The sequence below is a fragment of the Ursus americanus genome, chromosome 23 (genome assembly GCF_024610735.1).
Source record: "Ursus americanus isolate L20-20 chromosome 23, mUrsAme1.1.p, whole genome shotgun sequence".
In the NCBI taxonomy this organism is placed as follows: domain Eukaryota; kingdom Metazoa; phylum Chordata; class Mammalia; order Carnivora; family Ursidae; genus Ursus; species Ursus americanus.
In genome coordinates this window covers 41,481,648-41,494,876 of record NC_142149.1, presented here as the reverse complement: position 1 = coordinate 41,494,876, position 13,229 = coordinate 41,481,648, and the positions used below count along the sequence as shown (strand labels likewise).

The 13,229-nt window shown below is 57.6% G+C and overlaps 2 protein-coding genes across 7 annotated transcripts; one reads left to right on the top strand and one right to left on the bottom strand.

Annotated features, from left to right (window-relative positions):
- Positions 1-333: 333 nt before the first annotated feature.
- TP53I13 (tumor protein p53 inducible protein 13) lies at positions 334-6,114 on the bottom strand. 6 transcript variants are annotated; one of them, XM_045773165.2, is made up of 8 exons: positions 5,314-6,114; positions 4,509-4,786; positions 3,929-3,997; positions 3,651-3,692; positions 1,701-1,829; positions 1,381-1,575; positions 739-1,297; positions 334-650 (listed from the first exon to the last, which is right to left on the bottom strand). In XM_045773165.2, the coding sequence occupies exons 1-8, from the start codon at positions 5,441-5,443 to the stop codon at positions 538-540; spliced, it is 1,515 nt and encodes a 504-aa protein (XP_045629121.2). In that variant the 5' UTR covers positions 5,444-6,114; the 3' UTR covers positions 334-537. The 6 variants fall into 6 exon arrangements, with proteins under 6 accessions (XP_045629121.2, XP_045629119.2, XP_045629120.2 ...); XM_045773163.2 differs by having other exon boundaries at positions 334-1,297; XM_045773164.2 differs by having other exon boundaries at positions 334-1,297; positions 1,465-1,575.
- Positions 6,115-6,254: 140 nt separating this feature from the next.
- On the top strand, positions 6,255-10,899 carry ABHD15 (abhydrolase domain containing 15). Its single transcript, XM_045773169.2, has 2 exons — positions 6,255-7,249; positions 9,477-10,899. The coding sequence occupies exons 1-2, from the start codon at positions 6,381-6,383 to the stop codon at positions 10,000-10,002; spliced, it is 1,395 nt and encodes a 464-aa protein (XP_045629125.1). The 5' UTR covers positions 6,255-6,380; the 3' UTR covers positions 10,003-10,899.
- The last annotated feature ends 2,330 nt before the right edge of the window (positions 10,900-13,229 follow it).

Below are 13,229 nucleotides of genomic sequence, written 5' to 3'. Positions count from 1 at the left end.
CTGGGGACGTGGCAGAGAGACCAACCTGGCAAGAACATGAAGCAAATGAAGTCTCCAACTGCTCCGGACCTGGAACTCAGAATGAAAGCCCTTGTGTTCTAGAAAAGGAGCTGGGAAAGAAGGTTTCTGTAGCTACCACCGCCTCCCCCTCTCCCCACCATGGTAGCAGGCAGGGTTCTATCACGCTCCTAAAGCTTCCCGCTAAGGCCAGGTGGGCGGGTGGGTGCCTAACTTGATTTTGTAAAGGTCCACTTCAAACAAAACCTAAATGGCCTAGGACGGTGTCCTGGGTGGAAGTTTCTGTGTGGTCGATGCGCAGGTTCAACCCCAGACTCTACCAAAATAATTTAATTAGAAATACAGGCAAGGGAGGCTGAAAGGGCCCCTTTCCCCACGGCTAGAAGCAAACCACACCACAGGGGCAGGGCCTGCTCCGTCTGGCCACCAGGGGGCGGCCCTGCACAGGGTCCACGTGGCAGAGGTCGCGGCCTCCCAGCAGACAAAGCAAGCCGGCCACCCCGGCAGGGCTGGGGCAGGTCAGTCCGAGCTGTCCCCATCCGGGCCGCTGTCCGGCGTGGGCGGAAGCAGGGGTCTCCGGCGGGACCGCTTGACCCGGCGCGGGGGCATCAGCAGCCTCCGCTTCAGCACAGCTACGGGCACGGTGGGACCGGTCAGAGAATGGCAGCGATGCCAGGGAGGTCCAGGGCCGGGTTGGGTGTAAGGAGGGTAACTGCTCACCAGCCACCGTGTCCTGACTGTCCGCTGTGGGCTCCCAGTAGATGCTCTCCCCGCGCCGGAAGTTCCGGTGCAGCCGAGTGCAGAGCGTGGCCAGAGCAAGCAGCACCAACAGGAAGGTCAGGGCCATGGCAGCCCAAGCGGCCTCCTCCGTGCGCGGGGTGGGGCCCCGGGCCACCCGTGGAGGAGGTGCCGCTGCCCGAGGGGCTGGGGAAGCCTCCCCGGGACAGGTGCAGCCCCCTGGGCTGCTTTGCCCTTTGGGCACTTGAGCCCCTATCCTGGAGCTGGCGTTGCCTCCGAGCCCCTCAGGCAGCAAGGGGAGAGTGGGAACAGACGGCGCATCACCCCTCTCACCCCCGGCTGCCAACATGGGCTGCTTGGCCTCCAGGCTCCTGGGGGAAGCAGAGGGGAACCTCAGGCCTGAGGGGGTGGGCTGGAGACCGAGGGCAGCCCGCAGCCCACGCCTCTTGGCACCGCCAGGAGAGAGGTGCCTGGGCCCTCTAGTTGCCTCCTCTGCACCAGGGGGCCGCCAGCTCCGAAGAGGAAAGGCCAAAGCTGGAGCCTTTGGGGAGAGAGACAGCAGTCACCCTTTTCCTGCCCCCAAAACCAATGACCCCACCCCCAACCAAGCCCAGCACCCCTCACCTGCACACACCCTCTCCAGCACAGCCTCCCTCTACCTGGCCTTGGCACCAAGGACCCAGAAAGCCCATCAGGGCAGAGCCATGCCTTCTCCTTCCTCTGTCTCCGCCGTCTCCTCCTCTTCAGCAGGTGGGCAGCCCGGGCCGGCTCTACCCACGCCATCTCCAGCGCCACCCCCCACGCTGCCAGCGCCAGGGGCTAGGAAAGGAGAGCTGAGATGAAGGTGGGGACAAGCAAGAGGAAGTCCCTGAATTTTCCTTCCCCTGCACATGGGGCTATAGCCTCTGCCAGAGCCAGACAACCACCTTTCATCAACCACTTACCCGCTCCCGAGTAAGGCTAGAGTCAGGGGCCAGTGAGGGTTGGGCCACACAAACATGGGCCAGGAGGGCAAGCTGGAGCTTCAGCCAAGGGTGTGCGCAGGGGTGGTAGAGGAAGCCGACATCCTCAGCCTAGAGAAAAAAGCATGGAGACATCACACCAGGCCCAGGGCACTCTCGGAGAATCCCAAGGTCTCCCATCCTGGGGGCCAGCTTCAAGGGATTCCCGGGGTGGCCCAGATGACCCACCTTCAGGGCTCAGGAAAGGACAAAGAGCATTCCCGCCTGCCTCCGAGTGTTCCTCTCACCCCTCCTCTCCACCAGGTGCCACCCCTCAAAGCTCACAGTTTCCATGACTGCAGGCCTGGTTATTGCTGTCAGACCCCACTCTGCAGCTATATTTCTCCACACCTGCAACAATGGCTCCACAGGTCCCCAGTCTAGACTGTACGCATCCCCCACATGGAGACCAGGTCTTCTATTTATTGACTCTATCTATATATTCAGTCTCTCCCAAACATCCAAATACAGGGCACTCAGGCAGCAGGTGCACAATCCCATGATGGAAACACGTCATCAATTATTAATTATTCTTTGATTGAGCTGACCTGACGCTCAGCACTGTGCCGGATGCTACAGGAGATGCCAAGAGACAACTCCTGGACTCTGCTTGCAGGGAATGTAAAGGAAACTCAGGGCCACAGAACTAATGCAAATGAAAGAGCAAACTAATAAAACTCAAAGTGATTAGTTGCTCAATTATAAGAGCTAAGTTGTAAGCATCACATGAATTTGGAGCAGGTGATGAGCAAGGGCTGGCATGATTAGGCAAGTTCTCAAGAAAGCTGACTCTTGCACTGGGCTGTGGAGGTGGATGGGCTGGATGCAGGAGGGGGGGGAGCCGCCCACTTCGGCTTCAGGTCAGGATAGGCCGGGTGTGGAGAGTCAGCAGCAGCAACGTTACAGCAGTGGGAATGAGGCTGGAACTCACATGTATGGTGAGCAGACCAACACAAGTGGAGAGGAACCAAAGATTTGGGGAGGTCAGATGAGGTTTATTTAAGCAGGACCTGAAAACCTGGGAGTGGGGGTGGGGAGAGGCCATGATAAGATGAGAAATAAAGAGCCATTGGAGGTTTCTGAACAGTGGAATGATTTAATGAAAGGGTGTTTGAGGGAAGGAATCAAGTAGGTGGCATGAGGTTTCTTGGCCTGGAGCTATTAACAAGGTTCAAAAAAAAGTTAGATGTTTCGTGGCACCTGGGTGGCTCAGTTGGTTAAGCGTCTGCCTTCAGCTCAGGTCATCAGCTCAGGTCACAATCCTAAGGTCCTGGGATAGAGCCCCACACCCGTGCTCCCTGCTCCGAGGGGAGCCTGCTTCTCCCTCTCCCTCTCCCCCCGCCCCACGCTCCTGCTCCCACCCTCCCCCCTCAAATAAATAAATAAAATCTTAAAAAAAAAAAAGATGTTTCAAAAGGAAAAACCAAAGGGACAGGGAATGAAAACAGAGGCGGCCATGCAAGGTGAACCCACGGTTTGGTGCCTGGTAACCTCGGACACACTCTTTACCTCATACAGCTTCCGACTTCCCCCCAGAACTAACACACACAATTCCTTTAGTCCTCGGGAGTAGGGAGTTACTAGTATCTCTCAAGAAAACCGGGGCCCAGAGAAGTCAGGAGACTTCCCACAGTCACACAGCAGCGCTGGGGCATGGGTTGTTCCTTTTGGTCAGAGTTCCCCTTGCAGCCTCCTGCCCACGGGCAGAGAGCGACTCCACAGCGTTCCTGACACGGCCGCACGGCGCGGAGGCCCGCGGCTCCCTGTGCTGGGGCTGAGCACACCGTCTCTTCCGGAGGGAAGTGGTGGGGAATGGAGCTGGAGAGCAGAGAACGAGGGGAAAGCCTGCAAGGAGCTCGCGTTTCCCGAGGATGGCTCCCGCCTTGTACTTACCTGCCATCGGCTCCTCCGCGCGTAAGTCACTCTCGGTGACACCTATGCATGGGGGGGGGGGGGGAAGGAGAGCGCTTAGAGAGCTGGGGGCCTCCGTGCGGGGGAGGGGAGGGGACAGCAGGCCCCACACCGCCGGCTGGGAGGGAGACGCCGACGAGTGACGGCCAGAGGAACCGGCAGAGGTCCTCAGAGGGTGACTGCGGAGGGCGCAGCGAGGCCAGAGCGGAGCTGGGCTGCAACTTCACACCCCTCTCTCCCACCCCCCGCCAGGCTCCTACCTGGGGGGGCAGAGGCCACAGGCCTTCGGGACAACGGGCTCCCGCTTCCTCCTCCGGCTCAGCCACCACCTGTGGGTACAAGGCACAGGAGCTGGGGCACCCGGCTCGGCGTGGGCCCTGCCCTCTCCCTCCCAGGCCCAGCCTGCCAGGGGAGGACTCCTAGTCCTCTCTCCACGAGCCACTCCTTCCAGGACGAACTTTCGGCAAAGCGCTTTGAGATCTCAGGCCTAAGCCTGCTTGGGAGCGGGTCGCCTTACCTCACTGGGACCTAGGAGCCCCGCAAGGGCTGCCAGGAGAAGCAGCTGGGGCGAAGGCGGAGGAGGCGCCATCCCGGCCCTCCCGGGGAATCTGCCCGCCGCGCGGCAAGCCAGGGAGCGCGCGCCCCCGCGTCGCCCCCCGAGCAGTCCGTGTGCCCACGTAGACCCCGGGCGCGCGCGCGCGTGCCGTTCCTCCCCGACCCCCAGACCGCGCGCCCCGTCGCCCCAGGATCGCGCGCCCCCCGCCTCGCCCCGCCCCCGCAGCTGCGTGCTACTCTCGCCCCGCCTCCGCCCCGCCCTAATGCCCGCCCACAACCGCGGACCTTGCGCGCACGCGTCCTAAGGTCGAAGCCGGAAAAGTTTTGCGCAGGATCCCGGCCCCAGTGCACCGCGCTGCGAGACCGGAGGGGACCCTTCCTTCGCCCGCGCTTTCGTCCCAGCGCGTCTCCGCGGCCTGCAGAGCGCAGCTGCAGTGCCTGGGTGGGATCATGGAGAGGGGCGAAGGGCGGGAAATGGGATCCCAGTGGACCGAGTGGCCCCGGAGGGGAGACCGGTACGCTCCTCCGGCAACCCGCTTCAGACACGTCAGTGTGACCTGCAACTAGAAGAGGGGCAGAATCAAGAGGTCCGAGCTGCGGAAGAAAGAGGGTCTCCGCTCTAGAGCTTTTCCTTCAGTCCGTCCCACCCGTGCCCTCGCAAATAGTGCCGGAACCCAGAGGAGCTTCGGAGGGTCTCAGGCTTCCACCCTCCCCAGGCCCAGAAGTCGGAGGAGGCCGAAGCCGGGCCTGGAGGTGCTTTTGGCTCCCCCACGCGCGCCTCCGCTCTTGTCCTCGTTTGTTCAACGATGGCCGGAGTGTGCCCAGGGAGACGTTTGTCACCGTGAGGTGGAGGAATCACAGGCTTCGCCCCCAGCAGGGAGCGCTGGCCAGACCTCCCCTGCAGGGGGGGCGCCGGCTCCGGGCCCCCTTTCCGGTGTCCTTCTCCTTGGCCCGGCTCAGGATTTTGAGGAAAGACGGGAACGTGGGTGGAGGGCGAAGGTTGAGGTGCCCAACCTCAAACTTCTAAATAGAGCGAAAACGGGTTATTTCGAAATAGAGCAAGAACGTGACTTACAAGGGGGTTACTTACTCATCCCTCCCTCGTTCCCCTGTAATTGCCGACTACTGAAGTGATGAAGCGACTGCAACCTACTCCCTGCCACGGCCCCATCGCAGGGTGACAGGCACCCCCCCCCCCCCGGCAGGGCGCCTGAGTGCATCTTTTCCCCCAGTTTGGGGCTGTTGCTTCTGGGGAAGTCTTTCTCAGGGAGCGGTGTTGAGGATTTCCACTAGCTGAAGCCAGGCTCCTGGGAGCCCCATGCTCCCGGGGGGATCCGGACGGCGCGCTGATGCAGGCCAGGGAACGAGCAGCCCTCGGCAGCAAACCCGCTGTCGGGCGGGACGCCGGCCCAGCCCCCGCTGGCCCGGAGCCGGACCCCCCGCCTGGCGGGGCTCTAGCGCAGTTGAGGGTGCCCGCAGGGCCGAGACAAACACCGAGGTCAGAGAGCGCGGCCGAGCCTGGGGAGGGAGGAGCGGCTGGTAGCTCCCGCTGCAGCTGCAGCGGCCCCGCGGGAGCCCGGGAGCCCGCGCCCGGAGCTGGGGTTTATTCACTTCTTCCTTTTGCTGCTTCTCAGCTGCGGCCCCTGACGGCGCAGCGACTCGGGGTCTCTCCCCGCAGCTACACGTCAAGCGGGGCTGAGGGGAGGGGTCGGTGGGGACTCTGATGCTTATCCCCGTGCCCCGTTCCTCGGTCTCCTAGTCTCCCCACTCTCTGCCGCCAACACCCCACTCGGCTTGCTGCCCTCCCCACTCCCTTCCGGCTCGCTGGCGCGTCCTCGCTCCCTTTTTGTGGCCTAGGCGCCTTTCACCTTCTGCTCCAGCTTGTCGCAATCGCTGTACAAAGGGCCTGGGGCGGGATTGGGGGGGGGGCGGCGAGGGGAGCCGGGCCCGAACTGGCTGCCTCTGCCGGGCCACGGCCAATCCGGAGCGCCCACCGCCCACTCCCACCCCCCCACCCCCGCGCAGAAGAGCCCTGGGAAGCCGCCCGCGGCCGGGCGGAGCCGCCGGCAGAGCCGGGAGCTCGCCGAGGGGACGGCCCCGCCGCCTGCCGCCTGCCGCCTGCCACCCTCCACCCGCCGGGGGCTCTCCTACCTCGCCATGCCGCCGTGGGGCGCCGCCCTCGCCCTGTTCCTGGCCGCACTCGCCCTGTTCGGCCTACTGGCCCCGCGGGTCCTGCGCGCCGTCGGAGCGAGGACTCTGCCGGGGGCCCGCGGCCAGGACCACGAGGAGGAGGCGGACGGCGAAGGCGCCGCGGACCAGTTCAGCGACCGGCGGGAGGCGCTGCCCGGCGGGTGCAGGCTCATCTGTAAACCGTCGGCGCTGGCCCAGTGCCTGCTGAGCGCCTTGCGACGCTCGGCCGCCCTAGAGCCGCGCCCGCGCTCCTGGCTCTCCGGGCCCCACCTGCAGACCCTCTGCCACTTCGTGCTGCCGGTGGGGCCGGGGCCTGAGCTGGCCCGGGAGTACCTGCAGTTAGCGGACGACGGGCTGGTGGCCCTGGATTGGGTCGTGGGACCTTGTCCCCGGGGCCGGCGGGTCACCAACGCCGGGGGCCTTCCCGCGGTGCTGCTGGTGATCCCCAATGCGTGGGGGCGCCTGACTCGCAACGTGCTCGGCCTCTGCCTGCTCGCCCTGGAGCGCGGCTACTACCCGGTCATCTTCCACCGCCGTGGCCACCACGGCTGCCCGCTGGTCAGCCCCCGGCTGCAGGCTTTCGGGGACCCGTCCGACCTCAAGGAGGCGGTCACTTATATCCGCTTCCGACACCCGGCGGCCCCTCTGTTCGCGGTGAGCGAGGGCTCGGGCTCAGCGCTTCTGCTGTCCTACCTGGGTGAGTGTGGCTCCTCCAGCTATGTGACCGGCGCCGCCTGCATCTCGCCCGTGCTGCGCTGCCGCGAGTGGTTTGAGGCCGGCCTGCCCTGGCCCTATGAGCGGGGCTTTCTGCTCCAGCAGAAGATGGCCCTCAGCAGGTGGGTAACGGAGGCCAGCAAGGGGGTCTTGGGCGGACGAAGAAACGGCCCTGCCTGTATCCAATCACATAGGCTTAGGGCAATTTGGGCAAAGTTCTCCTCGCCCACTTTCCAAAGCTGTCCAAACCCTCTAGTCTAGACAGAAACAGGGAAACAGGTTTAAAAGCCATGGACGGACTCAGCATCATTATGCTAGAACAGGGACTCCTGCCCTGGGGCCCCATGGCCTCAGGTCAGCCCCAGGGTGTCCTAGCAACCTGAGCACCTGCCCCACCTGCAGCAGAGGCAGCGACAGACGTTTACCACTTAACCCACAGCTTGTCAAATCAGCAAAGAGGGTTCTGGAAGCAATTACAACTGAATATCTGTGCAGAATGTTTCCTTATTAGTGTCTGAGCTTGGAGGTGACAGGAATCAGAAATTTGGTGGTATGTAGTTTACCAACATTCTCTGGATCTGACAAAGGTTTTGCATATTCCTCCATATTGATCCAAAAAATGTAAAGAATATGTCAACATACTTTAAAAAAAATTTCCAAAAGGAGAGCAATCCACCACTAGGGTGACAGGTGAGGCTTTGGCACTGAAGAGGCCTGAGTGACATTCCCACAGCAAATGACTAGGCCTCAGCTTGCACTGTTGGCTTCCTAGGAGGTGGCAAAATGAGGTCCAAGACATTCAAGCAGAAAGTGTGGTGTGGCAGAAAGACCTGGGACATGCAGTCAGACCCACTTCGGCTCAAATCCTAGCACTGGATAGGTGCTCAAAAAGTGGTAGCAATTGTGATTTCTCTTTCTTTCCTTGGCCCATTTTGTTCTGAGAAGGCCAAACCCTGAGCTCAACAATGGCCCAAAGTGCTGTCATGGCAGCCCAGGCATCTGAGCCGTCCAAGGCAGGGTGTTCTCATATGGTTTAATTGCCAGTTTCCATCCCCAAGTGATCCCTCCCCCTCAGTGCTGACTCGAGGCACCAGCTGGAGGATAAGGTGAGGGAAGTGGAAAGGAAATCTGGGCCTTTAGGGTCTGCCCTGCCCATGGAAGTTCGGGACGGAAAACTCGGGGCAAGCCTCTTTGAATGTTTCCCAGAGACACACATCCAAATTCAGCTGGCTAAGTCTTGACTGATCCACCCAAAGCACTGAGCTGCCCATCCCGGCCTCTGTGTCAGGGTGCCAGGCTCTCTCCGTGGAGGTGGAAACAGCAAAAATGTCCCTCTTCCCCAGAGCACTGGCTCTCAGGCTTCCCTGTGGGAAATTACCCTGTAAAGTAATTATACTCCTGGACACTTCCTCTGCTGCTCAGCCCTCTCTAGGAATACCTGTACCACTGCTCAAGGTTTGCCATTATCTGGACAGCACGTTAGCTTTTAAAAAATAGACTAATGGGGCACCTGCGTGGCTCTGTCATTAAGCGTTTGCCTTCGGCTCAGGTCATTATCCCAGGGTCCTGGGATCGAGCTCCACATTGGGCTCCCTGCTCTGTGGAGAGCCTGCTTCTCCCTCTCCCACTCCCCCTGCTTGTGTTCCCTGTCTCGCTGGCTCTCTGTCAAATAAATACATAAAATCTTTAATAAAAAAAATGGATTATTATAACCTGAAGTAAAATGTTAATAATGGTGGTGGTGGGGGGGAATGTCACCTGCTGGTTTGGATAGTCTGAGCCAGGGGGTTCTAGGAGGGGTTCAGGAGGTGGCAGTTCAAAGCAGGTTGCCTACAGAGGGTCGGGAGTTGAGGTCAGGAGAGCTGTCACTGTGGCTCAGCAGCTGTGAAGTCATTTGCTGCCCCAGGGCTAGGCAGGTTAGCCATGAATGCAGGCCTGCTAAGAGCTGTGACACAGGAATGGGGCGGGGCGGGGGGGGATGCTCTGAATGCCAGCCCATGTTGCCAGACCTTTCCATTTCCCTAGAGAACCCAAATACCTGCATTTTATGTGAAATCTCCTGGTTTTAAATGATGACGATGAGACACCCTGGCCTGCTGTGTTGGTAGAGCATGTGACTCTTGATCTCGGGGTTGTGAGTTCGAGCCTTCCTTCGGGCACAGAGTTCACTTAAAAAAAATCTTTAAATGATGACAATGAAATGGAAGTTAAAAAAATATTTATGGCCAAAGGATGCTTCTGTGGGCAGAATCTGGCCTGCAGCCTGCCCCTCTGGAACTCCTGCAGTCAATTCGTTTTCTCATTCTTCCCTCTCTTTCCTACCTTCCCTGTTCTGCTTCATGCTGCCAGGTACGCCTCAGCCCTGCAGGACACAGTGGACACCCACAAACTGTTCAGGAGCCGCTCCCTGCGAGAGTTTGAGGAGACCCTCTTCTGCCACACCAAGAGTTTCCCCATCAGCTGGGACACCTACTGGGACCACAACGACCCCCTCCGGGATGTGGACGAGGCCGCTGTGCCTGTGTTGTGTATCTGTAGCGCCGACGACCCCGTGTGTGGGCCCCCGGACCACTTTCTGCCCACGGAACTCTTTCACAGCAACCCCTACTTCTTCCTCCTGCTCAGTCACCATGGAGGCCACTGCGGCTTCCTGCGCCAGGAGCCCTTGCCAGCCTGGAGTCATGAGGTCATCTTGGAGTACTTCCGGGCCTTGACTGAGTTCTTCCGAACGGAAGAGAGGATGAAAGGGCTGAGCAGGCACCGGGCCTCGTTCCTAGGGGGTCGGCGTCGCTGGGGAACCCTGCAGAAGAGGGAGGTCTCTCCCTCTTCCAATCTGGAGGAGATCTTTAGCTGGAAGCGATCGTATACGAGGTGAGGCCTGGCCCAAGAGCAGAGCTGAGCAGGCCAGAGTCCTGAAACGGCCGTGAGGACAGAAGTGGGCCTGCAGTCCGAGCCCTTTGCTGCTCATTCAGCCCCTTCTCTCTTAGACTGGTCTGTGGAAAGAGATGGAACTTCCAGCAAGCTGGTGCTCACTTTACCCTGAGAACACTCCTGCCCTAGGCTTTGCTCAACACATTCCAGCTCTTCCTGGTCAGCAGCTGGGCTCTCCTGTCACTGAGCTCATAAGCCAAAGAATAGCACCCTTACAGTCTATGGACTCAGGAGAAAATGCTCTGTCACTAGCAAGGACTATAGAGAAAATGGGTGTATGTGCGTCATTGGGAAGCTCTGTCCCACATAAATAATCAGCTCTCTGACCCTGATTCTCGAGCTGGAGCCACTCAATGTCGTGAGGACAGGATGTTTGTGTCTCAGTCCCACTTCCCTCACTCGGTTCTGTGGTTGTGGCACTCTGCTGACTTCATGCCGCGGCCGCTGTGGAAGCAGCCTCCTAGAGCCGCGGGGCTGCGTCAGTCTTGCGTGAGTGTGGGAAAGGCGGCCGAGGCATAAGTGCTGTGCTGAGACTGGGTTGGTGAGGACAACAAGGTATAAAGAGTGTGTGTCGGTCTTCCGGAAGGCTGAGGTCCTGCAGGTCTCAGTTGGGCTAATCTGGGGCTTCAGGCTAGGACTTCAAGCCTAGAAAGAACTTCAGGATGATTTTTAGGAAGAGGGAGTCCTCGCACACAGGGTCTGCTGGCCTCTCAGGCACTCTGGCTGCTCCCTCCAGTACCATTCCTGAGATTAATCCAGAAAGTCCTACCCAGAGCTGTTTTTCTTCTGCCAAGCGGGCTTCTTCTAAGTGGTAAAGAGTATAAATCTGCTATCCTCGGTGTTTTCTGGTTCGTTGCCCTTTTTTCCGACACTACTACTGGCCTCTTCCTTTCCAGAGCCTGGAGAGACATCTGGGACCAGAGAAAACAAAAGTTCCAAGAGGCTGGCCAGTGCTTGCTCAGTGATTTATGAATATTTCACATTACCACGCTTTTTCTGCTCAATTTATTCAAAAGGCCATCCGTGTTGATGTAGAAAAAGCTTCTTCCTGGATCTGGCCACTCACTGGCTGGTTTTATGGTGTTTGGTTTTATGAGGAATAATGCTGAAGATCAGAGTAAAACAAAGCATGGTACAGAATGATCCCACATCCTGGTTTGAACGAGGCCATTAAACGATATCGTAGGACATCTAGTTCTATGTGTTGCTACGAGCTTTTCCCTAAAGTTTTGTTTTAATTTGTCATCAAGAAAGAAGACACCTGTTTTGACAGGAAGGTCCCTCCTGCCCTCACAAACAGCAAACCAATTTTAAAAAGGAGAGACGTTTATCAAAAGCCACGTCCTATGGCTCGGTATGAGGAATTCCCGGGGCCAGAATTTCAGGTTTGGATAATCTTAGTCTAGCCATGTTCTAGATCAAATAGGAAGAAACTCTGAACTATCCCAGAATGCAGACAACACTCTATTATATCTAAGGCACATTATCCTGTCATGAAAAAAATCACTTCCCTCCTTCCTCATTTCTTGCTCCCCCTCCTCCACATTCATCATCTGACATTCTTTCACCCTTTCTGAGCAGGGGAAATAACAAGGAACTGAAATCTAAAGAAGCCGTTCTACTGCTGGTTTATAGCCCCTGTATAGGGCTTGCTGAGGAGGAATTACTGATGTCTGGCCACCTCCATTTCCCCAGCATCTGGTACCGTAGGGATTTCAGTTAATTAGGGTGCTGCAGTCCCCACCCCCATGCAGGACCCCAGGATCATTCAGAAGTGACTGCAAAATGGGAAGCAGCTCAGTGGGTTTTAACCTGTGGGGCTTACGGGGCCCCAAGGGCTGAGCTCTGGATTGTTTCTCTAGGCCAGATACTATGGGACTCTGGTTCTTTAAGGTAATAGCTTTTGGAGAAATTGTGGTTGGTTTTCTTTCCCTTTTTTATAAGAAAGTAAGCTTGCAGGGGTGGCGCATCGGTATATACATAGAACATTTTTCTTTTGGTTACAGCCCAGGCTTCATTCATTCCCTTGGACCCATGGCCCTAATACCTAGACCCTAAGGTATTTCTCCTCTGTGTCCCCTGTGCCACGTGTGCTTATAACCTATCTTAGGAACCTGCTTCTCTCTCATCATCCCATTAGCGCTTTTTCAGCAAATTTTGCCAAGAATGTGCAGTTCTTGTTCAAGCAGGTTTGGGTGACCCTGACCTTCAGTCTAACACTGAAGGGATCGCCCATATTGGCTCTGCTTTGGTGAACAGCTACTCATATGAAACCAGCTGGAAGAACCCCAGGCACACGATTTTTTTAAAGATTTTTATCTATTTATTTGACAGAGAGAGAGACAGCCAGAGAGAGAGGGAACACAAGCAGTGGGAGTGGGAGAGGAAGAAGCAGGCTCCCAGCGGAGAAGCCTGATGTGGGGCTCGATCCCATAACACCAGGATCACTCCCTGAGCCGAAGGCAGACGCTTAACCGCTATGCCACCCAGGCGCCCCAGCCCAGGCACACGATTCTAAGACAATATGTGACCCTTGAACAAAATCCCGTTATGAGTTTGAGGAAACAAGAAACAACAAAATAAAACTAAGACAACCCAAAGCAGTACCACTGAATTGGTTTTCCAGGTCTCGAGTCTTAAGTGATCCTTGCGGGCTTCATTCACTTGCTTGCCTTCCTTTTGGTCTCATTATTTATAACCACCTTCAAGTGGTAAGAGAAAACAACACCACCCCCCAAAACACAATGGCTTAGAGGAGGTATGGTCTCAGATGTAGATGGAGTCCTCTGTCTCCTCTCATTGGTTCAGAATGCAGGAAGCAAAGGACTGCCTCTGAAGGCTTCGGATCTCTGAGACCTAAGACTGTGCTTGCTATAACTTAATTCTCTTGAGAGAGTTAGTATTTTATGTTCTTTATACGTAGGTTTCCAGGGTGACTTGGCCAGAGATGACAGTATGCCGAACGAAGCACCAAATCCTTTCTTGAGGAGATATCATCTCTGTTTTGAGTGAAGGTATCCTTTCTAAGACCTGAGTACTGTTAAAGAGGCCTTGACACAGGAAGTATCAGCTTGACTTTATAGACAACCTCAAAATTACCCCAGAGTCAGAAGCTCCTCTCTACTTATCTCCCACCCAGACCACAGATCTTTCGTCAGTCAGCCACGCTTG

Bases quoted from the DNA above. Each gene is read 5' to 3' on its own strand.
- ABHD15 (XM_045773169.2), top strand. From the start codon at position 6,381: ATGCCGCCGTGGGGCGCCGCCCTCGCCCTGTTCCTGGCCGCACTCGCC. The intron at 7,250-9,476 runs GTGGGTAACGGA...TCATGCTGCCAG, and splicing joins CAGAAGATGGCCCTCAGCAG to GTACGCCTCAGCCCTGCAGG.
- TP53I13 (XM_045773163.2), bottom strand. From the start codon at position 5,443: ATGCACTCAGGCGCCCTGCCGGGGGGGGGGGGGTGCCTGTCACCCTGC. The intron at 3,693-3,928 runs GTAGGAGCCTGG...CCCCATGCATAG, and splicing joins TGTGGCCTCTGCCCCCCCAG to GTGTCACCGAGAGTGACTTA. The intron at 1,576-1,700 runs GTAAGTGGTTGA...CTCCTTTCCTAG, and splicing joins CTAGCCTTACTCGGGAGCGG to CCCCTGGCGCTGGCAGCGTG.